This window comes from Azolla caroliniana, unplaced genomic scaffold, assembly GCF_043228905.1.
Source record: "Azolla caroliniana isolate FFs.n. ecotype wild unplaced genomic scaffold, voAzoCaro1.0.p SCAF_4, whole genome shotgun sequence".
Classification (NCBI taxonomy): Eukaryota; Viridiplantae; Streptophyta; class Polypodiopsida; order Salviniales; family Salviniaceae; genus Azolla; species Azolla caroliniana.
Window position 1 is genome coordinate 2,648,636 of NW_028230439.1, and position 26,545 is coordinate 2,675,180.

Genomic DNA, 26,545 nt, shown 5'->3' on the forward strand with positions numbered 1-26,545 from the left:
TGACAGTACTACGTAAAGCAAGCACTTCTACTTTATGTTTGCTTTCTGCAACATAGAGAGGGAGGTATTTTTGTACAGGAAATGGTGCTTAAAATACCTGTTGTGTCAGCAATGGCGAGCTCCAAGATGGTATTAAATGCTTCCAGACATTTCTAGCTTGAAAAAGAATCTTTTCAATCAGAAATGGCGAGCTTCAAGAAGTGTTTCTGTTAAAATTCCAAGCTTAAAGAAGCTTTTCTGTAATCAATGGGGGGCTTGAAATATAAGTTTGGACAGAAATTGCCAGTTTGATGAAAATCTTTCAGAAAATGGTTATAATCCTAATCAAGCTTTTGTTTCAGAACACGGGACAACTTAAGGAATCTGGTGTCCCAGGCAAAGCGGGCTAAATTGGAGATGTGGTTCCGCTGACAAATGGCGAGATGATTACAGACGAAGCTTCTCTGTGCACAGATGGAGGCCTTGAAGAGCAAGAAGAAGCTTTGCGTTCTGTGAGCGAACGGGAGAGGTTATGGGGGGGGGGGGGGGGGGGGGGGAAGCTTCCGTCTTCTGGCAGAAATGGAGGAGGAGAATCTGAAGGCGATGATGGTGATTCAGGTGAGGAGGAAGAAGCAGATGAAGATGCAGAAGAAGCAGAAGCAGAAGAAGAAGAAGAAGAAGCAGATGCAGAAGAAGAAGAAGAAGAAGAAGAAGATGCAGAAGAAGAAGAGGACGCAGAAATTGATAATTTCTGGAAGGGATTATCATTAAAATTATCCATTTGTTTTTTTTTTTGTCTGCGTTTTGCGTTGGGGATGAGCTTTTTCATTTTCTCGGCTGCACTTTTTGCCGCCAAAGCCGCGAGCGCTTTTCTGACGTGGCATAACTTTTTCGGAATAAAGCGCATAAACTTTTCCGACGTGGCATAACTTTTCGCAGGAGAGGAGAAAGGGTAAGAATAGAGCTCCTCATCCTCTATTCTCAATGTCATCCAAATATATATACATACATTATTACATACATATATGTACATATGTGTTTGTCGTTGCCATCTCGTCCTCTGCCCCATGAGTCCACACCTCAATTAAAGAAGAAAAACCGGGATGTCGTCCGTTTATCCGGTCATTTATCCGGTCTCCATGTTTTGATGGGTGTCCTTTTCTCTCTCTCTTGAGCCCCTTTTCGGTAACGAATGGTAGTAGTTTTACTCCGTGGCTCGTTGATTAAGCTACCTCCCCACATGAACCGTATAACCGAAAGCTATAGTTTACTTTATGATCGAAATATAATATGCTACTCACTAAAACATGAACGTATAGCAACAAATGACCCCAAGTCACTCTCTCCTACATGCACCTCGTGAAAACCCCTCTTGATGTTATTGCCTACCTCTATACAAGGTTTATGGAGGTGAATTTCCTTCAAATTTAGTAGCCATTACATACGCTAAATGACAAAAGTGTCTACAATTTGGCCTTCATTCTCAACTCTCTCTACTTTTTGACTTCCAAAGGTGAATGACCCTTGTCAACTTTCAACCTCAATAACATTTGACCTCAAATGTAAGACCAAATAATTGCACATGCCGATTGGGGTGTTGGTGTAGTGTAAAGCAAACCTTATGATTTGGACATAGTCCTCTAGCTCATGGAGCATCTACATCTCTCCACCCCATTCTCCCTCACCTATGTTAAATCTATGATTCAAAGCTCTCGACGATGTATCTCAATGAGAGTGGACATCTCACTCTATGTAGGATATTATTCCTATTAATTTCATGCACAAGAATATCACTCATTAAGGCAAGCGCTTGCAAGCACCAAGTGTTATAACCATTGACTACATTGGAGTATGGGGAGAAGATCTTAGTAAATTAATCATTGTCCCCATCATCAACGCAACCCCTCAAGATGAGCAATCAACACGTAGACAATGTAATTAACCTTATATATGGACCAATATATGTAACCCCAAGGGACCTGATTTTTTGGTTAGGTGTGGTTTGGGATGATCCACCAATTTTAATGAGTTTCCAATATTTCAATTTCAATACTACATGGGCTACCTTCTTCTGCAAATCTTCATAAAATCATATCTATACTTTCATGGTATTGCATCAACAAGAACATCAATATCGATCCTTACAAAATCCAAGGAAGCCAACAAAGAGAATCTTCAAAAAAAAACAATTTATGCTGAGTTTGGAGATATGGTAAATAAATAACAAAAGACCTGACCAAAACGAAAAGCAACAGACATTTCATGCTTGGAGAAATCAAGCTTACTTATTATTGATTCAACTTAAAATGTATTCCAGAAATAAAACTGATGATGTTATGCTGAGGTTGTAGATATGGTAAATAAATAACAAAAGACCTGACCAAAACGAAAAGCAACAAACATTTCATGCTTAGAGAAATCAAGCTTACTTATAGATTCAACTTAAAATGTATTCCAGAAATAAAACTGATGATGATGGACCTTCCATTGCCTCTACTTTGGGAGGAACCCAAATTAGGATGTAGTACATCAAATATGGAAGGACATGAAAACTAAACTTAAAATATTAAGTTCCCCAAAAAGAAAGTATACACCATCGATAGATACATCTTCCATTGCCTCATCTCCAGGAAAAAGCCTAAAAGAGAACCTACCACGATGATGATGAAACAAAAGAGAAATAGATGGAAATATGGAGGTAGGCAGGCATATACAAGGCAAAGGCAGTATAGTATAGTAGGCCTAGCTAGTTAGCATTATTAGTAGTGTGCAAGGTAAAAAAAAAGGCGTTGAAAACTTAGCATTCGAACAAGCATGATCATCAATCACTTTGCATTCGAATGACATGATCATCATCACTTTGCATGATGCATAGGAAAGACATGTTAGTTAAAAAGCTCGCATTCTCGGGAGATCAGAGCATGCGATCGGAGAGGGCGGGGAGGCGTCGGAAGAAGTTCATATGGACACCCGGGAGCTTATTACGGAATCGAGGGTGGCGGAGGATGAAAAACCCGAAGAGGAGGGCAACAATACGGAAAGGGGTGACATAGAGCAAGAGGGCGGCCACGAGACAAAACAGGATGAAGACGGAGGTTGCACGCGGGTCACGCCACGAGAGCAGTGCCTGCAGGCGCTCCCCCTGGGTGGCCATATCACCGAGAACTGTTTGAATACGGCCCGAGACGGCCCGGAGCCGATCGTAACGACCCTTCACGACCTCTTGAGTCTTGGAAGTAGGAATCGTGTCAAACTCTTCATCGAGCTCATCCGGGTCGGCAGCATCTGCATGGGAGAGGCGTGGGTCCATGTGAGGCGGATGCCTAGGCCGGAACCTGTAGTGCCATGAGCCGATGAGGAACATGTAGAGGAAGAGGGTCGGCAATATAAGCTCCGGGTACATCACCAATATGAGGAAGAGGAAATGCACCAAGACTGTGGTGAGAGGATTCTTCCAGTGGCAAATGTCCGAGAACCACCGCCCGATCGCAATCATTCCCGAGAGGACACCCAGTATTCGGAACCAGTTCGCCTTGCTCTTCCTCATGCTCCACAGGTTGCTATCCACATCCAGCATGTATTGAACCACTTCGGTTCGAAATGGTGGCTCTGCTCTGGTCAGACGAGCAGCCACGATTCTCATTGCGTGGTTTCGAAGCACCTCTAGCTGAGCCACCCCTAAGGGATGAAGATAATGCATTTTGGGTAGAAGCGGGCGAGTATAGCACGCGAGAACATTCACCATCGAAGAAGAAGTAGAGAAGCGAACTGCGAGCTCGAGGTCTCCCATCTTTTTTACCCCAGAAGGCTGAAGGAGCAGGAGGGGATAAGCATGAGTGTACACACGATCACTCTCAAGTGTAGAAAGCCGTATTCTTACTTTCCCTATCCTTGCATCTCTACCTTTGGCTGCATCAGCTCCTCCATTACTATTTAAATGGGAGTTATCGAAAACTCCTACAGTTAATACTGTGCACGGGTCATAAACTTCCCACGTATACTGCTCATTCCATCTTGGAGCAAAGCTATCCACCACAGTTCTACTTCTCACCCACTTCTCCCCATATTTGGCCACTACATATGCATCGGTTGTTCCTCTTTGATCCTTATTCTTCATCGGGAGGAAGCCAGAGCCACCCAAAATGCCAAGCTCAAGAACCCCGATGGGTGGCTTCCAGATAGACTTCGCACTCGGCCTCATATCACTACTATAATGAGTGGACTCATCCAACACATGGTAACCTCCATCCAAGCAAACTCTAAGATGAACTCTACTCATGAATTTTCCTCCAGCGTCCTTTGGCTTAGGTGGGCTATTCGGATTAGGTTGCCCTTCCACTGGCTTCTCTTGAACTGTATGCTTCTCAAGATTATACCAGCGAGAGCTAACTTGTCTATGATCCGCTCGTCTCTCTACTGTTGCTATAGGGATGTGAATTTTCCCGAGTATTTGGTCCTTGTTAGGGCCCACTCTATCTTCTACCGAAAGAATCAATGGATCCTCAAATGGCTCAGCAGCTACAAATAGAAGATCTTCATTCCAAAAGGGGTTGCTTGACCGGCTAGTGGAAAACCTCGTCATCGCAATCTGAAAACCAAGCTGGGCTTTCAACCGCACTTCAGGAAGCCGACTTTTATCTCCGGGAAGAAGCAAGTCTTGTGCTTCTATAACATTCACCCGAAGGTACCATAGCCGAGGTGACAAGTAGACTTTCGATTTTGCCAAAGGATGTCCACCCGAATCAGATTGCCAAGCTTCAGGAAACGCTTCATCAGCTTGTGTTCCTCTCCACACCGATACCATAATCTCTCCTAAATTCGATTGATTTCCACCTTTCTTGTTCTCCAGCTTATACCATTGAGGAGCCAATGGGCTATCTGGAGGGACACGTATTGGAACCTCGGCAATATCAAAGGCTATGAAGCCAAGAAAATCATCTTTCAATGTATCCTTATCTTTCACTGTGACCTCGAGCAATGGAGCCTGGAACTTATCTTTACCGAATGCAAACACTTGATTCCATTCAGGATTGAGGTTCTTATCAACAACCCGAGTTTTTGCTGTGAGGTTACCCACTTTGATGAGAACATAAGGATCAGAGCTTGATGTAAGAACATCTTTAGCAAGTAAACCTTTGGCTTTCACCACTTTGACATAGAGATACTCCATTCTTTCAACAAGGTCATAAGTGCTGCTCCCTTTCTCAGCCTTTCTAGCTGTGGCTGAAAGCTTTGGTTTTGTTTCTTTAAGGTTGAAATCGGAAGGAGCATTTGTTGAGCCATTTGACGGAGCCCTACCACCCGCTGTCATAGTAGCTGAAGAAGAGTACGTATTAAACGAAGAAGATGGCAATGATGACGAGGAAGAGCCTTGAAGATAATGAACTTTCTTAGGCTCGAAGAATTGTTGCTGAGGGTAGAAAAACTGTGATTGCGCAGCAATGGCAGCAGCTTTCTTCTCAAAGTAAGAAGAATCTTCAAGAACCACAACTGATGGCAGTGACAATGCTTCAGGAACTTGCTTGTTCTCTTCTGAAGAAATCAAACTAGACGTAGCAGTAGGCTTTGCTTCCCCTTTGCTCTTTGATTTGCTGTTACCTTCTTGTGTATATGGAGATGAAGCAGCAGTTGATCTTAAGTCTCGCAACTCTCTATAGAAGATCTTGAGAGAAATCTCTCCTCTTATGTTAGAAAATAAGCTTCTTTTATCCAAAGGATGCACCACAACACAAGCTAACGCTTCAGAAACAAGAGCTAATTTCCCTTGAATTCGAACACGACCAAGGAAGTGACCTCTTCCGTGTTTCTTATCGTTATAAACGTTGATGTCGATAACCTCGTCTTCAAGAACAGACGTGTCACCAATGTGAAACAGAAGCTCTTCTTTCCATACAGGGTTTAGATCTCTTGATATAGTCTTCGTTTTCCTTCTCTGGTTGTCTAATTCTACCTCCACATATGCACTTGCCGAACCCTGTCCATCTTTAGGCATTAGATTCTTCGCATTACATACTTCCACTACTACCGTACAAGATCTCATTAACACCATGACTAAAAATTAATATTTTAGGCAAGAAAGCTTAACAACAGTAGATTAAAGGAAAGGTTTATGTAAAACTAATAGTGATTCAAATAAAATTAAGCAATTCGATTATGCAAAGCCTAAGAGTGCGTTAAGAAAGTCTAAAAATGTTGTAATAAAAACGTAACAGGGTGTCAAGTAAGTGTCAACAATGCATTAAGCAAAGCTTGAGGGTGGATTATGCAAGACTATGTTTGCAGAATGCAATACCAAGAGGTAGATATAAGATTAGCAGTGAACTAAAAAAGATTAATTTGGTAGACTTAGCTCACGAGTTTTGTCTAAATGTAGGATTCAGAGTATAATGTTGATTAAGAAGCCATGGCAAAGACTGACAGCAGACAAAGAAGCAAACAACGCCGAATAAGTCACAATAAGCCTAATATGGGATTACGGGAGACAAACTGTGCATTAAGGCAAGTTAACTGTGAATTAAACATCTTCTAGGTTGGCAAAAAAACTGATTCCTCAAAACTGTGCTTTCTTAAGAATAATGTGCACTTGATTGAATATTAGCCATTTTAAACTACAGAAGTGCAAGAGAGTAATCTACTTCATATATCTACTAATTCCCTTCTCTCCCTCCTCTACCCAAACACAGTCTGAACGTCATTCTTCTTACCTGTTTAAGCTTCTCTTTTGTTCTGAGGAAGAAGAATATGCTTTCTTTTTCTTCAGTAGTCTCTCTCTATCTGTTTTCCACCGGGGCGGCAACAATGAGTACTTTGTCGATGCTTTCTTTTTCACTTCTTCTTCTTCTTCTTCTTCTTTACTTCTCCTCCTTGCAGAAATGGCTCTCTCTCCCACACATAGAAAAGAAAAGGAAGTATGGCGAGAAAGAAAGCGAGACTTAGATGAAAAGAAGAGAAAAGATTTCTTCGACCCTACTCTACAACGAAAAATGGAACCCTAAAGCTTCTTTCTATCTTTCTGCTGTCTACTGTTTGTGGAGAGAATGATTATGAGCGAAGAAAAGTGAGAACTCTGTGAGAGACGAAGAAGACGAAGGGGAAGAAGAAGTATCGAGTGATGAAGTAAAGCGCGAGGCAAAGGGTTTGAAGGATGAAGCCTTGAGAAAGAAAGGAAGGTGAACCTAACCATGGTTAGAATATAACCACGGTTAGTCACTTAACCATAGTTAGCTGAGTTCCAACCCCCCCTCCCGTGCTCCCATGTTTTTTTTATCAATAATGGTTACCTTATTTTTCGATGTTGTTGCCATTGTTTTCTAACCCTGGTTAGGTTAAGTACTGAAACAGTGAGAACAGAAGTTGACTTAACCATAGTTAGCTGAGTTCCCACCCTCCGGAGTCCGTGCTCCCATTTCTTTATTTAATCATGGTTATCTTATTTTTCGATGTTGCCATTGTTGCCTAACCCTGGTTAGGTTAAATACTGAAACAATGAGAATAGAAGTTGACTTAACCATGGTTACTTTTGAGTTGATTCGTTACATACAGGCTAGCACATTCTCCAGTCCCGTTGGTTGACTCTAGTTTTAGTTTACTTTTTATCGAATTTATGTTATGTATGTATGTATGTATGTATGCGCCATTCATTAATTAGTTGGTCCATCAGTCAGCAGAGCCGAATTGCTGACCAGGCTAGGCGTCACAACTGAAGTTCCCATTCATTAACCATGGTTAACAGCTTCTCGTTAATGGGTTATTATTAACCGGATGGCTAATTGGTGAGTCTCTAACCGCGGTTACATTTGGTGGTGAGCCATGTACGTGGGTGAGCTGAGCGTCGTCATTGTAACTAACCATGGTTAGATTAAGGTGTGTGGAGGAATGAAGCCAACCATGGTTAGGTTTTAAGGCTGTAAAGGAACGCATCTAACCATGGTTAGATTGAGGTTGTGAAGGAAGGAATGTAACCATGGTTAAGGGGAAACCTTTGTTATTTGTTTTGTGCACATTATTTTCTATACGTTAGCTTTTGCAGGTGGGGGGGGGGAGAAAAAAAAGAAAGGGAAGGATGTGTACCTTTTTCTTTGGTTTTTCTTTTTTGTGTTTAAATCTCATTTATGAGAAATACACTAAAATAAATGTTTCTTCGAAATAAGAGAGCAAATGAAGCGCAACTTTTTCCTCGGAATGTAGAGAAAGTAACAACAACAACAAAAAAGAAAAAAGAGAAGAAGAAGCCCAAGGATTTCGATTCATTCAAACGGATCTATTTCTTTTCACTTCCTCCCAAAACAAACCAAAATAAAAAACAAAGGCTTTTTGTTTGGTGCTACATTCTATTGGCACACATGAGAGAGAGAGAGAGTCCAGACACTTGATTTTGGCCTCTTTGGTTCATTATAATAAGATTCTTCTCGACTCCTCTCCGAGACCGATTATTCGTTGCTTTGGTCGAAGCATCTCCTTCTTCATCATCATCATGTTTATTTATGTGTCTAGTTCACATGGTTGCCGCGTTGTATCGGTCTCTCGTGTTCATATATATTTGTGAGTTTGTTTCTGTCACCCCCTCCCCCTTCCTATACAGATCATTAGAAAAAAAAGCACAATGGTGTGTGAATGAATGCGTGCCTATTTGTGCCTCTTGGAAATGCTTTACCATTGATGTTTGATCATAGAAAGGCCCAAGTAGACCCTCAGTGGGGGTTGGTTTTATACACACCAACCTTCATCATCCCATTGTCATCATCAATAAGGCTACACATTATGATGCAGTTTGTGTATGTCTTTGCCTTGCCCATTCACAGTGTTATGTTTTTCTACTTGATGACAACCGGAGACAAGCAAAATGCCTCGTTTTCACAATGTCTGTTGCCCTCCCCCCTTTGTAGCTTATTCTTCTACATTACAAGTGGGTTTACTCAAATTTGGTTGAGAAATACATATACAATTGTATCCATATTGAATTTATGAGAGTATTTCATCTTCTAGTTTCGAAGATAGTAACTTTCATAATGCTTGAAGGGCAAAATTAGAGTCATAAAAACTGAGAAACAAATGAGGCCATTGTTTTTACACGAAGAACTTTATTAGGGCTACGATAGATTAATGTTACATGAATGGCACCAAACTTCTTTACTTTTCTATTCTGGATTTGTGTTTGGGAGAATACTAGATTTGCTTTCACATTGCATGACCAATATATCTTGCATTGCAATATTCTATTGGGTCTGCATACAATGAGGCAATCACTAAAAAGGGCCAAAAACCAGAGAACTTACTCATTTAATGCAGAATTTGAACCTTACATGTCGCTAAAATAGGTTCAAACCACTGCTTTGGGATTTTGTTTAGGTACCATTGTTTTCCATGTACTCTTTGGGAACAACACTTTGTATTATGTTGTTGGCTAATGTTAATTGAACCTTGAGTGTATTTGGAAAATCGTTTATCTAAGTCATACACGCTTATTATTCATTGATTCAATACATTAAATGATCAAGTTATGCCTATTTGTTAATGATCATTGAAAGTCAGTGCTTTCATTGTTTACATCAAAAGTCTCAACGAAGATTGTTGGAAGTTGGAACCAAATTTTCCTTTTTAGAAAAGCACACTTTTAAAGATCGAGCATAAATATTCCCCATGCCTTCTCTTTGAACCATCATTGTTCTTTTGATGTCCTTGCTCTCCATTAAATTATAGTGCCCAACATGTCTTGTGAGTTTGAATGATGCTAAAATTCCTACTCTTGACATGTTGAATTGCTCCATCTGCCCATTGTCAGATGGAATTGTCGTTATTAAATAGCTTTCAAAAAATATCCATCAAGTCACCTACAAAAGGCATTTTCATAAAACATGGATGTATTCATAGAATTACCATAGTATGTATGTAAAATTTGCATAGACTATTCTAAACATCCACCCCCATCAACATTCACACGTTCATAATTCAGAACCTCTAGTTACTATAGCCTAGTAAGAGAGGGCAACAATCTTTGCTCGTAATATTTGTGTTAAGCTCAAAAGGTAGATTATTCATAAAGTCCTATCACACATTTCATTTATAGAGAATAATAGTGTGGTGTTCTTGGTGGTGTTTCCCATTTATCATTACAACTCTAAGCCTCAAAAGGTTTCACCATATCTAAGCATGTACAAGTTTTTGGATTGAACATGATGGCACACAATCTATTGAGAGCAACAATTGCTTTGTGTTTGAATGATTATGAGCTTTCGGGCTAATGGATAACTTGGCAACAAAGCATAAAAACTTTGTTATATTGCAAGACTAGAGCCTTGTGTTGCTAAGTCTTCGCATGAAATGAAACTTTTGGAGTGTTCATATTTTGATGGTTGAATTCTACATTAACCTACCCTTTACACAATAGTTACAAGGATAATGTCGATATGCTATCCATTCTTACATTTTGACGTTAAACTCAATAACTAATACTAATGTATGGACGTGATTTTTGCATTTCCCAAACACAATAGCAATACTCTTTTCTAAGTTTTGGCTAAGATAAACCACAAAGAGGAACTTTTGGCAATTTTTACATAAAAATGAGTAAAATCATGTTTTTGGCCCATGCTTGATCAAAATGGCATTTGAGATTACCAAAATTCTGATGTATTTGGATAGTGTGCTCCAAATTATACTTAACACCCACCAAAGTGTGAATTCTTATCCCATGAAATGTTTGAAACATGGTAAATATTACAACCATCACGTCATGATATATTTGAATGTTTTCTAAATAACGTGATATAGCTATACAAACCTCGAATGCTAACATCTCCTAGCCTCTATCACAATCACAAGAGTCAATGTTATTTTATTTTTGAAATCGAACTCTAGCATATCAGTCTTTCTCCAACATCTCAAAACTGTATCAATGGGCATCCCATATTTAAAAAGGTCAATACTGAGGAAAGATGTTCGTTTTCTTGATGTTGCATGTCTGTTACCTTGATGGTTGGTTTGAAATTTGAATTGTTGAGATGTCAATTTCGTTTTCTTTATTGTCAAGAATTTCCATACTCATTCAAATTTCGAATATTTGACCTCCCCTCCAATGTTTTGTGCATCATTTCATGTTCTAAGTATCTTCTTCTTTTTTGTCCCAGTATATTATTGTCTCTCACAAAAGTTACTACGATGTGCTTACCATTTTTTAAGGAATATAAATGACAAGTTCAAATAAATTCAACTCACAAATAGACGGTGATCAATGGTGAAAAAGAGCAAGGACAATATCAAGAATAAAGTATACTTGGTGCAAACTTTTGGATTACAATGTCTCCATTTTGTAGAAAGTCATAACAAGAGACCATAGTAGAACTTGCTTAATAACATTGGTGACGATAAATTGAAGAGATCAAGATTTGAAAGAAGAGCAAAATGTACACTCATATGCATGTATATACAAAGAAACACATGTATCTACATCCAAATGAGTACATGGTCAAATAACTTTTTTCCCAAGAAAGATATTCCGTTAGTATTAAGAAACACCCTAAGGCTTTACATGAAGTATGTCAATATAGTAATGACCCATGTGCTCACTTCTAACTCGCGACTTAAAGAGGCAGAGGCGGGAGCAGACCAGGGCGTGAGTGAGCTGTCCCACAAAGTAAGAGCGCAGGAGGGAGGTTGGTCCGCTCTTCTGCGGCTGGTGGCTGTTCTGCGACCGCCGCTTCAGCAAACTTGCAGGCAGGAGCGGACCATGCGGCATGTCGTGAGAAGGAATTGAGGAGCAGCCCCACAAAAGCGAGTGAGAAATAGCAGCTAGCGCAAGAGGGAGTTTCGGCCACTCATCAACGACTAGTGATTGTTCTACGGCCACCACTTCAACACACTTGCCGTCAGGTACACACCGCAATACCTGCCCCCAAATAATAATGAAAAAATTTTAAAAAATGAAAAAAGATAGAAAAGGGGGGGGGGGGGGGGGAGAGGAAGACAAAGAACTAAAAAATCAGAACCTATAGCTTGACATGGTGGGAGGATCCGAACTTCCAACTAATGTGGGGGGATGCTCCGAACTCCCAACAGACCCTAGTTCGCTACAAGGAGAAGGAAGTATAGATTTAGACATCACCTTGTCCCCGGAGGCCAACCGACTCTTAGGGGAGGAAATCGAACGCCTACGACGTACGTCCTTTGTATGTAGGTTTCTCGCAGGTAGACCAAATCGTGGCATGGTTCGGGACATGCTCCAAGTGGCTGTGATGGAGAACATGCCATTGATCAAGAGTGTCAGGGGTTTAGGGAAAAATTTCTTCCACATTGAATTGGGTGATGATTCGTTGGCGCAACCATTGGTAGAGCTCAAGGTACTTGAATTGAAGTACGGCAAGGTGTTGCTCCAGCCATGGTCACCAGGGTTTGATCCAAGTGAAGAGTTACGAAAACTTAACAACCCTAGGGTGATCACCACAACATTTCATGGCCTCCCTCCCCATTTGTGCCATTTGCTTCCTTTTTTTGGTGAACAGATAGGGACGATTTTCCCTCAAAAAATGTCTATGGCAGACACAATCGCGGAGGTGCCTAAGGTGCGTATCTTAGTGCCTTCCCTCCATGGATTGCCAACAAGAATTAGGCTCTACTATGAAGAGCTACATCTCACAGTGGTGAAAGTGGTTTACGAGGGACTCCCTGGACAGTGTTTTATTTGCAAACAGAAAGGACACCTAGCTAAGAATTGTCCTCGTAAGACTGGAAAGGGAAGCTCGGGACCTCAAGACTCTAGGAAGACTACGTCAACCAAGGGTGACGAGGCTCCTTGGCAGCCCGTCAAGAAGAAGGGGAAACCTAGAAGCCTAGGTGTGGCCTCCCCCCCCTCTCAAGGCCTTCCCTTTGACCACAGTCCCACTACAGTGTTACCAACAAGTGCGAACGAGCAGCCCTCGAAACGGGTGAAGATCCTCTCAGGGAGTGCAGAAGCACACGACCTAAAGGGGAGGGCTACCAACAGATTTACATTGCTCCAAGGGCTAGGAGAGGACAACCCAGAAGCGTTGGTAGCAACATTGTCCCCTTGTGACTCTTAGTCCCTTCCCCCACACAATCCTCATCTCCTGTTCCCCTCCCTGATGGAGTTGCAACCACATCGTGTACTTTCCACCCCAGAGGAGATGTTGGCTAAGGCCTCCCCCATGATGGAACATGAATGTGGTGGTGACCTCAGATTATTGAAATCGTGGATCCGGACGAGCAAGATCAAGGGCAAAGGGAAGGGAAGTACAGGCAAACCATCATTTGGTTTGGTGAGGGCTATTTGGGATAAAGGGATGCAGGTTGGACAACCACTCAGGAGCCAAAACGTATCGCAAGAACTATTTGAAGTGGGCTGGGATCAACAAGCCGAGAACCCCTTAGGGGCTCTTCAGCCTTTGCAGGAGCCCATAGCCCTAGAAATAGGCGTTAGTTTGCCCCATGACAGGGGGGTCAACCCGGACATGGGCGTCAACCTCACCGTTTTCGGATGAGGATCTTAACGTGGAATGTACAAGGCCTTGGTGGAGGCCGGCAGCCCCAAGAGTGCAAAAGACTTCGGGAGGAGTTGAATCCCTCTAATATTGGGGGCAAGATCGACATACTGTTGTTGTAGGAACATCATCTCTCTAAAGAGAGAATTCAGAGCCTAGTAAACCCCTTGTCGGGTGGGTGGACTACGTGGTGGTCGGCGGCACAAGGTGACCGTCAAAGAAGGGGAGGGGTTTGCATCTCGATCAGTGATAAGGCCCGATATGAAGCAACATCACATGGCACGCTGGTTGCGGGTAGGGCTTTATATGTGCTTCTGAAATGGAATCACCTACAGATTGGGGTGCTAAACATTTATGCCCCTAACTCATCCCTCGAGAGAGCAATCTTCTGGAGGATGTTAGTGACCACATTACCTGATGTAGAGGCATGGATAATGGTTGGTGATTTCAACATGACTGAACATCTGGGTGACAAGAAAGGGGGGACCCAAAGACCAATTCATGGTGCGGAACTGGACTCATGGGCTCTCTTAATTGGCAAAAACGGGGTGAAAGATACATGGGGCTCTTCCCTTAGGAGATGCTCACATTCGCTACACTTCTCGAGAGCCGTCGTGAATGTTAGGGGTGGTAGCCTTGCACGGTTAGACCGCATATACATCAGCTCGTCCCTTGAGGAGTTGGGGGGCTCCTTCGCTATCTTGGCATGCCTTACCTTCTCTGATCACCAACCGATGAGACTAGACCTTAACCCACCCAACGGCACCCACGGGAGTCTCAACATGAAAATCCCCACAAAGATCATGAAGAGTGAAGAGGTGAAGGCGGTTCTACAGAGTATATGGCGGGAGACCATTGTAAGAGAATCGGCTAGTGAGGATTTGCAGAAAAAACTGGCCCTTTCCTCCTCCTTTTTACAACAAGAGACCAAGCGGGCCCTCCAACAGGTCAGAGCCATTGAAATAAAATTAAGGAAGTCCGTTGCGGCAGCGCAATGCTTGCTACAGGCGGACCCTGGCTGCATTTGGTCTAGATCTAAGCTAGAGGAAGCCAAGATGAAGGTTCGGGAAAGGATGGAGGAGAGGAACCGAATGTTATTTCGAAGGACCGCGGCATGGTGGGCTAGAATAGACGATAGGGTCAACCGACATTTCTTTCATTACAAGGCTCCCAAGGGTGGTGGTGGACGTATACAACAGTTGCGCAAACCAGACGGCTCAATTATGAAGGACAAGGATGAGATTTTGCATATGGCAACGCAATACTATCAAGACCTACTTGCACCTGTGCATATGAGGCAAAACGTAGAGCTGGCTGATAGGGTGATGACTTGCATTCACCCCAAGGTATCCCAAGAGATGGAAATGGTGATCGATAGCCCCATTTCTCGTATAGAACTCTCGGAGGCACTCAAGGATTTGAGGAGAGGAGCATGCCCCGGCCTCAATGGTCTCTCACGAGATTTTTTCGAGATCCATTGGGACACTGTTATCCCGTCCTTGGAAGTCGGGGTTCAAGAGATTTGGTCCTCGGGAACGATGCCAACCGGGCTGGCTGAGGGAGGGGATGATCTATCTCATTCCCAAAGCGGTAGAGCGAAGCCTGGAGTTGCCCCAATGGCGTCCTATAACGATCCTTAACACGTTTTACAAGATTTTGGCAAAAGTCCTTGCGCGACGGTTAGCAAGCTTCTTACCGGACATTATACATGAGAATCAAACAGGGTTTATTAGGAGCAGGTGTATCTTTGATAATGTGTTGCTTCTCTGGGAAGCCATGGCATTGGCTGATTAGTCCGTCTCAAGCTCAGCTATTCTGATGCTTGACTTCGAGAAGGCATACGATAGGGTCCTTTGGCCCTTCTTGGAAAATGTGATGAGAGCTATGGGCCTACCCCAAAAATGGAGGAAATGCACTTCTGCCCTCTATCGGACTGCTACCAGTAGTGTGCTGATCGCGGGTGCTAGGGGCCCTTCCTTCAAACTACAACACTCAGTGAGGCAAGGTTGTCCCCTAGCCCCATATCTTTATCTATTCGTAACCGAGGCATTCTCTGCCTACTTACAAGCCCCAAGCAATGGATTGAGGGGATTGCCCATCCCTAATGCGAGTGAAGATCTTCTTCTATCCGAATATGCTGATGATATGGTCCTCTTCCTGCAAGGTGATGAGGAGAATTTGCAGCAGGCTTAACATCTAGTCGAGGACTTTTGTCAGGCTGTTGGTGCCAAGGTCAATTGGGATAAAACCTAAGGCCTTTGGTTCAACGAACAAGAGAAACCAAGGTGGCATCCCCATGCCGATTTTACATGGGTCCCTAACGGGACGACGTTCAAGTATCTAGGATTTACTATGGGGAGGGCAATTCCCAAGGGAGCGCAACTGTCCCTTGTGCAAGCCAAAATAAGCAAGAAGCTAAACCAATGGAGCAGATCTAAATTATCCTTCGCTGGTAGGGTCCTTTGCGAACCAAGTGATGCTCGCCACCATGTGGCACTCGGTCTCATGTTGGATTATGGACCCGGCAGGTTTGCATGCGATTAAGGCTGCCATCAAGGGATTTATATGGTCCGGTAAGGATAACCCAATGGCTGCTGCCAGAGTGTCATGGCGTTGGTTAACGCAGCCGCGAGCCAAAGGGGGGCTTGGCCTCATAGACCCCTTAACATAGAGTCGTGCATTGCTGGCCAAATTGGTGGTTCGTTGCCTTCTCCCAGGTAAGGGGTGTTGGAAGGTACTACTTCGCAATAGGTTGCAAGCAGGGACTCCCAAGTATGGTAGGCCTTGGCCTATCTCCTTGAACTGGTATTGCACGAGTGGAGTCCCACCCAAGATGGCTTGTCAACAGGAGGACAGGGTAACAAACTCCATCTTGCGGGCGTGGTGTCATGTGCGACAACATTTGGTCAAGCACACCCTAGAGACACTCATCGAATGGGCTAGACAACCTTTATTTTGGAATCCTCAGGTGCAAATAAGCGATGACATGATGTTAGGGCAGCTTAAGGGCCTGGCATGGGGAAAGTTGACGCAGACAGGGCTTCACTCTATAGACGATTGGAGACGCATGGTTTCTCCAAGGGGAGCCCAAGAGGACCCATTCCCTCCCCTCAAGGGAGCTATGAAGATGCGGAGCCTGATAGTTGAGGCAGTTGATAGGGTTCCGTTGGGGAATGTGCGAGAAGATGCATGGTTCGGTCTCTTTGATGAGGTTGGAATGGTTAAGTTGGTGAAGGGTGTGAGTCGATTGGGAAGAGATACATTTTTTGGGGAAAGGCAAAGTAGGGGCACTTGGCTTCCGGTTCGAATGGTGGCGGAGGTTGATAACATTTGGAAGACAGACCCAGATGTTACTAAGGTGGAACCCCATTGGAAGTTATGGGTATATGGTTCTCGTCCCCTCGTTGAACTAGAATGGGACCCAGGGGATTTCAGGTGGAAACATGGTGACAAACTCTGCCACTTCTTTGAATATAGCACTAAATTGGGGCGGACTTTACAATTGCAGCTGGATGGTCCCATTCGTAATGGATGGCGAACATTGGGCATCCCTGACGAGGTGCTCATTACCTTTTGGAAGGGTCTCTGGCGTCTCCACATGCCTAAAAAAATCAAGCTCTTTTGGTGGCAAATTGGTCACAATGTGATTCCTGTTGGGGAATGGCTTGGTAAAAGGGGCGGCCCGATAGGTTGCCCACTTTGCTCTTCACCCATTGAGTCTCTGAGACACTGTCTTTGGGATTGCCCTCAAGCTCAAAAGGTATGGGACAGAGTCACTCGCCTCCTTGCGGCATGTGAAGTGGTTGGAACAACCTCGTGGAGTGTTGTGGCATGGATTGACCACTCGACTGATAGGTGGACGGACGCTTGTAATGCGGATACTTGGTGCTATGTATGCACAGAGGCCAAATCGGCAAGATCCGCTTCGAGAGAGACTTGTTGTCCGCATCCCCTAGGTTCCTGGAAATTTGGAGGTTGATCGCGGGCTTCACCTTATGGTATGTCTGGAAAGCACGATGCTTAAAGGTTTTCCAAGATCGGGTACAACCCCCAGAGGAAGTGATCATGGATATTTGGTTCGCGCTTATCAACTGCATACGAGGGCAATTAGATGAGGTTTGCAACCACTCCAATGACATGGCGACTGCCCGGTTGCGCTTTTGGCAAAAATGGCGGAACACGCCTATGGTGACGCTAGGAGAAAGTGGACCGAGGTGGAACTACCAGCCCCCACGATGGTTGTTTCCTTCTTTCACGCCTCCCTCCCTTCGATGTAGGCCCCGAGAGTCGGCTCATTCTGGCCGACACTAAAGGCCACTGCTTTTAGGTATAGGTATCTACTTACTTTAGGTAGTCGGTTTGAAAAACTATGTAAGTAGTCTCATTTTCTTGATCTTGATTTGAGGGAGATTCCTCGTTTTGTGTATAAGCTTCCTTGTATAGTCTCCTTGTAGTAATCCTTCCTAACTAATGGGAAAGTAGCTTTATTTTGGAAAAAAATAAAAATAAAAGCTTCAATGTGGAGTATAACTACTCCACCTTGTCATTAATCTGCCTTAAAATATTCCTTTCCCATATGGAATGAAACTCCAATCGTTGTAACTCTGCTCATTGCATATATCTTTTATGTTGTCCAAAGAACCTCTAGGACATAATTGTTAAAAAAACATGTATTCTACATTTAGAGTACGTTTTGGAATACTCTGAAGTATTCTACGTTTTAGAACTGCCTTTTTAAAAAATTTGACGTATTCTATGTATTTAACAAGTAATTATCATTTAAATAAATAACAATAATAATTAAATTAAATTTAAAATTTAAAGAAGTATTTAACGTATTTTACAAGTATTCTACACGTATTAACGTATTTTATCTATAAATACATATTTTAAGTATTTGAAAAAAAAGTTAGAATACATATTGTACACATATTTTATGCTAAGTATTTTACAACAATGCTCTAAAATTGTGCACAATCGTTGTCATTCCCAAAAATGATCAAGGTTGGTCTGTTGGTCACATATTCACCTTCAAACATTTGGCCTTCCAAATATGCCAAATTGTGATACTACTTACCAATTGTCATATTTCAAGTTTCATGGTCAAATAAAATCGATGAGTATGTATTTCTTTTTTTTCCAAAAAAATTATACTTCCATTAGTTAAGAAAAAGTACCTAGGATAATATACAACTCATATGTTACAAGCCCCTTTGCAATGGCTACAAGAAAACATCATGTATAAATGAAGCACCAAAGCCTCAACACAGAATTACTCGACAAACTCCCCTCAACATAAGCCTCATACAACCCACATTTAGCAAAGACACCCTCCAATCTCTTCACAGTTCAACACCTACCTCTATGTTTGGTACCTTAGGAGGAAACAACCACCTGGGTGGCTGATAAGTCCACTTTGCATTGTCATCCACTAGTTTATAGCTCTAGATACCTACTTACAGTAAGTAGAAAGTAAGTGAGGATATGTGCGCAATCTCCTATTCTTGAACTTGGCCAGGGGGTGATTCCCCATTTTCTTGTATAATCTTACTATAAAAATCTCTCCTAACTAATGGGAAAGTAACTCTTGTTTGAAAAAAAAAACATTTGTGGCAATTTAGATAAATTAGTGGGGTCATTAACAATATTAGAGTTTGAGGCATCAAGAAGATAAGCACTATATTGAGAAAGATTTAACAACCCTTATATCTTGAAGGTTTTGGCAGGGTCTTGTACAAGTGGAGAACAAATCGCTTGGTTATTCACAATTGTTGTAAAGTCATGGAGAAAACTAGTCAGAAATTTTGTATATAAGTTATATGGTGGTCAAAGTTTCATAATCCAATATCATTTCTTGAATGCCATGTAGGAATTGTAAAAATTATGAAGATAACTATTCATAATGTTGTGTATGTGACTCATATAATGGCTATAGTTTGGCAATTCACCAACATTGCTCAAAAGCCATGTAGAAGATATGGAGAAAACTATGCACAATGTAACATATGCGACTTACATAATGGTCATGGTGGATAATCTTGATCAACATAGTAAAAGAGACCTTTACTATGAGGATTTTAAAACCCCATCGCCATAATGGTTGTAGTAGTAATAGTAGTTGCATGGATTATGTACACGAATGGAGCAATCAAATTGCTTTATGGATTTACTATTAGATCACATCTTATACAAGCTTCCAAGTCATGAATAGAGCATAGATATGTTTGTTCCTTTTGAACATGAAGAGGACAACTTTCAATATCTCGTGCTATTCCCCATGAAATATGAAGATAGAGCCATGATAAAACAATGATTGAAATACATGCATACAAGTAGGATCATCCATGACCTCCTCGCCATGCTGCAACTCAAGTGTATATGTAACTTCATAGAAGAAATGAGAGACTTAATTTCATTACGATGACATTCAATCCTCATGTTATCCAAGCTAGTCTTTGTAGTGGGATTCCAAACATCTAACCCATGTATTAATATTTGCATTTCCTTTTAGTTTACCTCCAATATATTCTCCATATGGCCACATTTCTTACAAGTGCATCATTTGCTCTCATCAATGAAATTCATTTGCATAATGACCAAACAAACCACAAGGGTCCACTTTCCAACACCTTTTGTTGGTCACCCTCCTTTTGTTGATGATGATATGAGGTAACATTCAAAAATTTCTTTTCGTGTAGTTTTTTCATGGGGATGGGATTCTTACCTTCCCCATTGTACCTCCCTCGAAGTTTTGCATCTTGACCACTTCAATAGAAGTAGATGCATCATTGTCTTTCTATTTTGTCAAATGACAAAGACACGTGTTACCACTTAATCTATTACTCTATCACATCATCTACCTCCACAATGATGTTTGTGTATCCTTATGACACATGATTATACCCTCATCTACACAACCCACACTTGCAAGTGTTTTCCATGTATGCTTGGTTGTCCTAAACAACTAAATGTGTGCAATGACATTATGCTTGCACCACACAGAGATTAGAGCCATTGCTTGACAATCACGCAAATCTCACCTTCATTGTTCATTTGTTGTAAATGATAGTGTCATAGACACACCATTCTTATCTCAAGTAAGTGCAATCCCATTTGTAGAGTAAGGTCACAAGCCTTCTCTCTCTACTAGGAACGATATCCCAAAGCCCTTTCTTGATATTAAGGTTGTTCAACACAAGAAACACGGGGGTATGTGGTCTCGTGGAGATATCCTCACACAATGAGTGTGAGTATGTCAGTTTCGTGCCACATGCTTGCATATTTGTGTGTTTCTTGACACTTGTGTGGTTTTGTCACGCACTTACGTCCACTTCCCATGCATGGATGTACACCCTCGGTTTCACAAGTTTTAATATGAAAAATCTCCTTGTTGATTTGAGTTTGGCTTGTTTACTATGAAGATTCGTCAATTGTCAAAATTATGACTACTAGTACAAATTGACTTTCATCACAATGCCCATTCATAATATACGGAACTTGTGTACTACAATAAGCAAGCACATGATGAGCAACATATGATTTGATATTTTATTAGTGTTGCATGTGACTGTTGGCAAGAAAATATTGATTCCATTTTGCTCAACCACAATATATATCAAACATTATGATTTGTACCTTGATCTATACTTCGATTTTGATGCTTCTTTATTTAGTATAGAGATAGTCAATATCTATGGCAATACATTACTAACCACTAATAATATTACACAATTAACAATTAACAAATAAAGACCTATTTATAGTCTACTAGTAGAAGTCATCTTTGTATTTATCAATATAGAATGCTCAAAGTTTACAAGATTCTTGGCCACTAGGTTCATTTTTCCCCAAATTAAAGAGGAGAACATAGGAGGTCCAAAAATATCCTTTATTTTCACCATCAACACCTTTCCGAGAGGGATTCTAGTTTGAAAAGCTATTTGTAAAGCCTAAATTCAAGGGATTAATTAATGAAAATGGTGTGCATGAAAGCATATAATTTATTTGTTGAATTGAAAATATTTTCTGATTAGAAATTAAAAACAAAATATAAAATCTAGTGATAATGCACAATGTAAAAGCACTTACTTCACAAATTAGGTGATCCACGCTTATTGGCACACATTCTGGGGGGTTTCGAATTTGAAAACACAAATATGTTAAGGCGGAGAAAACTCAAATATGTAAAATTATGATGGTATAATGGTATGAGGCAAGCGATGTTCAAGAGGCAATGATGGTACATAATAGAAGATTGATATTGGTTAGCCCCTTTCAACAACCTTGAAAGCAAGTGCGATTTGCCCAAATATGGAAACCAGTGACTACAATAACGTTATGGGCATTATGGAAATGACGATGCAACCGACGTTATGATGCGACATATCAGTGTCTCTCAGATGTCTTTGGTGAGATATGGGAGAACTTGGTGGCAGTAGGACAACATGCAGGCTTCACCAGAGACTGTGAACAAGAGAAAGAAGAAGCACCTTCACTTATGGAAAAAGTTACCCCTATTCTCTGACTCAAGGGCCTCAATGGAACTATCAACTTCCTTGGACCCTTTCTTGATGCACAGTGAAGCATGGCAGAATGGCAAAAAAAATAATAAGATTTTTTTTACCTTTTACAAAGTTCTAGCTTTGGTCTTAGGATTATCGTATATAATTGTACATGAAAATTGTAAGCTTTTGGGCACATAAGCTTAAGCTGTTGCATTTACATGTTTTTCTTAATACTAATGAGGAAAATCTTTGAAGAAAAAAATGGTAAATTTAAGCCCTACAATGTGATTGATTTTAGTACGAAGTAATGGATTTGATGTGTGTTCATTAAAGATTTTGTTTTTTGAACCTCTTTAGGATCATAGTTTCTCTTAAAGAAAGTTGTTTTACAACATTGACATTGTCGCAAATTCCAGAATGCATGGAGTCGTAATTTTAAAAATGGTATTTAAAGATTTAGTCAAGAATCAGGATCAAATACCCTCCAAAAACTCTTTTCAGTTTCATATAGTTTGAAACTTGAGATCAACCTTGCTTCTTAAAAAAAGTAAAAAACTGTTGTACAACATTGATATTGTCACAAATTCACAATTTCCAAAATACATAGACGTATTTAATTAAGTTTAAATCATGTTGCCTGTTAAAAAGTCTTTCAGATCTAGTGGAGCTCATCCTTGCTTCTAAAAAAGACATTGTCATCAAATATGTACATAAATCAAAACAATATTCTAGCTCTTTCAAGTAAAAGATAATGCTAAGATTAGCATAAATAGGAGGATATCATTGCTCCTTTTTTCTATGTGCTTAGGATTCTCTGAGGAAAATTGTATTCTTTCTTTCTTAGCCTTGAAAAATGGAATATCTTACAAATCCAAACAAAATACGACACCCGATATTCTCAAATTTCCTATTGTCCTTTAGATAAAACCAACTTTAACCCTCCATACTTTGTATTGGATATATTATCACAACAACTTCATTTTTTAGTGGGAGCATTACGAAAGCTTAGTTGACTGATCATGGATTTTAGGGCAATAAAAAACATGAGGCAAAGTTCAAGTTAGGCAAAGTTCCACTTACTATAGTAATGATTGTTTCACGTCACTATGTGCATGGCACAATCTAATGCCATGCATATTATTTGCAAAAGAATCTATCATATATGAATTAAGATTTATTATAATGTTGTTGACCATCTTGATGAGGGATCTATACTTTGAGTTTGAATAAATAAAACACATATGCTCCAATAATATTAAGTGCTAGAACTATAGGATAGTTAAGTAGGGTTATAAAATATAAATAATGAGAAAGGCATTTTGGGAATATGAACATTTAAGATTAAAAGACATGTTAACTAAAAGTAAGACGTGAAAGTGTAGGGTCATGGGCCATGTGTATTAAAAAGTGGTATTATGTGAGCGACTCATCAATGTGGCCTTTCCCTCCTTTTCTTGACCTTGGTTTTAGGGTCCGAATTTGGAAGAGGGGGTTTCGTATAAGTATAAACATTAGCTTAAGGCAACCCTAAATGCCAATCCTAGATTTAGGAGTAGGAGAGCCGTCTCCTACATTCCCTTTTGCATCTACCCACTCTATTCAAGTAAGCTTCTCCGATTAATTATATGCTCATTTCTATTGTCACTGGTAATCTCATACTGTGAGTGTGTGCACATCGAGGATTTAAGTAGTCCATTGTTTGTGTTAAGAATTAGGTAAGTAATTAAGAGTTAATTAGTACCTAATTATATGATTAAGTTAAGTGTGGAAATTATGTGATTTGTGTGTGTATGTGTGTGTGTGTGAGAGAGAGAGAGAGAGAGAGAGAGAGAGATACACTTATGAACAACACAAGATGGGGGATGAGTAACTATATATTAAATTAGCATCAAAATCATCATCAAAAACAAAAATACCCACAATGAGGTATATATACATCTCATGTGCAAAGGTGCACATGTGTGAGTAGAATATAGGTACTAATGTGTAAGTCTTATATTAAATGTACTTAGGAGTGGAGGATGTAGAATATCCCACTTAAGTACAAGGTCCTATTTAAGGCGTTATAGTCAACACTTCTAACTAGATTCTATCTAGGTAAGTACGAAGTTACATTGTTGACTAATTAACTAAACTAAATTGAGCTTGATCTCTCAACACGCCCCCTCTAGCTCAAGTGTGAGGTGTCTGATATCCGCTTTGGCTTTTGTCAGCTTCATGTGCTTCCGTCCGGCCTTTGGCTTTCTTCGCTGTGGCAATCTTGGTTCCTCCCCCTCAAGCTGGTGACGAAGGCTTGTAGTGTGTGGGCGAAGGTCGACTACTTCCACCCATCGTGGGTTACGAGCCACTTCAGTGGAGCTCTTGGGCTCTTGTTCGGCCACTAACTTCATCGTGAAGGCGTAATGATGGGCCATATACTTGTAGCCGAGCCGAATGACGAAATTCTTCTCTCTAGAAGAGTGTTGAAGTTTTTTGCTCGCCGATGTGATCGCCTTCTTTACTCCGGGTGTATGCCTGATGGGTACACCGAACTCACTGTCTAGTGAGGGAGCCGATCCATCCGAATCATTGTCGTCGGGGTGGTCGACTTCGTATTCGGGCATCTTACCTTTGCCTTTGTCCAAGTTCGTACTTGGCTGCGACGTGCTTGGGTTGCATGGGGGCTCTTGTGGCCCACTAGGCTTTGCCGTAATTGGACTTTCTTCGAACATGTGTTCGAAGTGATCTCCATCTTCTACCTCTTGTTCGACGGATTCTAGGTCGAGCGGAGTCAGAGTCGAAGTTGTCTCTGGTGCGTACCAGGATGCGGATTCGTCGAAGACTACGGCTCGACTTACCAGAACCGCTCGGGTAGAAGGGTTGTAACACTTGTACGCCTTCTTCTCGGACGAGTATCCTATGAAGATACATTCCTCCGACTTCGCGTCGGGCTTCTGTCGTTGTTCATTCGAGATGTGTACATTCGCAATGCTTCCGAACACCTTGAGGTGCGATAGGATCGGCTTCCTTCTGACGAGGAGCTCGTAGGGAGTTAGCGCATGGACTCCATTGGTGGTGCACCGGTTCATGAGATAGACGGCTGTGGATGCCGCTTCGGCCCAATAGAAATTCGGCATGTGCTTCTCATGCATCATGGCGCGTGCTACCTCGAGTATTTGCCGATTCTTCCTTTCGGCTACTCCATTTTGTTGGGGTGTGTGTTGGCATGAGAATTCTCTCCGAATGCCTTCACTTTGGAGGTAGAAGTACTCCTTTCCTCCATCCGATCGTAGGCATCGAATGTGCTGATCGGTTTCTTTTTCGACTTGACGCTTGAACTTTTGGAAGTGGGAGAGCACTTCACTTTTCTTCTTCATCGAGTAGATCCATGCGTAGCGCGAGTAGTCGTCGATGAAGGTTATGTAGTATCGGCATCCGCCGATCGTCGGCGTTTGAGTCGGTCCCCATACATCCGAGTGTATGACGTCGAGGAGGCCTTTGCTCACGTGGCTTTCCTTCGGGAATGGGAGTTGATGTTGTTTGCCGAGTTGACACGCTTCGCATACTTGGTCGACTCGTTTCGACTCGAATGGCAGAAGTCCGATGACGACTCCCTTTGTTTGCATAGATCGAAGCCGTTGGAGGTTTATGTGACCGATTCTCTTGTGCCACAACTCGATGCTTGTCTCGGTTTTGAGACCTTTAGCGTACATTGCCGATTTCACCTCGTTCGAATCGAGGATGAACATTCGGCCGTCTGTCCGCCCCTTAGCTATGAGTCGGCCATCTTTCTCGATGAAGCATCCTTCTTTGTTGAAGCGGACTTGCATGCCTTGCTCCACAATTTGGCCGACCGAGACCAAATTCTTCGTTATTGTGGGCACGTGCAAGACATTCTTGATGTACGTTTGTTCGCCTTCTTTCTCGAATGGTACATTGCCGATGTGCCGAATGGGGTGCGTGGTGTGTCTCCCGTCTCTATGAAGCCGGGTCGATCCGGCGTTCGTAAATCATGAAACCACTCTTCGTGAGATGTCATGTGATGTGAGGCGCCGGAATCGACGAACCACACGTCTTCCGAGTTGGAGGTGCTTGCGGAGTTGGAGGCCGTCATAGAGTTCTCTCTATGCCTAATTACGAACATTCCGCCACGGTCGTTGTAGTCGAAATTTGGGGCGTAATTTGTAAACATTTCACTACGATCATCGTAGTTGGAATTCGATGCGTGATTCATGAACATTCTGCTACGGTTGTCGTGGTCGGAGTTCGATGCGTAGTTTATGAGGTGTCGACTTGTTGAAGCTGACTCACTTCTCTTTTTCCGACACTCTACCTCGTAGTGGCCGATTTTGCCGCAATAATTGTAAGTTGCGGGCCTCGTTTGCCGACCATGTTCGACGTGGAAGCTCCCCCTTCTTTCGAAGGTTCCTCGATGGCTTCCGTGAAGGTTTGAGTTCCCTTCGTGTGAGGGGTCGAATTGACCTCTTCTACCACCGTGACCTTCTCCTCGACCACCGCCCAAATTCGAGAAGAACATTTGTCCTTCCGACGTCTTGCTTTTGGTTCGAACGTGGTTCTCTTCGACCAATA

General features: G+C 41.8%; 1 protein-coding gene across 1 annotated transcript; it reads right to left on the reverse strand.

The window, feature by feature from the left end:
• Window positions 1–2,394: 2,394 nt before the first annotated feature.
• LOC147864779 (FT-interacting protein 3-like) lies at window positions 2,395–6,636 on the reverse strand. Its single transcript, XM_087318935.1, has one exon. The coding sequence runs from the start codon at window positions 6,026–6,028 to the stop codon at window positions 2,894–2,896; it is 3,135 nt and encodes a 1,044-aa protein (XP_087175061.1). The 5' UTR covers window positions 6,029–6,636; the 3' UTR covers window positions 2,395–2,893.
• Between the last annotated feature and the right edge of the window lie 19,909 nt (window positions 6,637–26,545).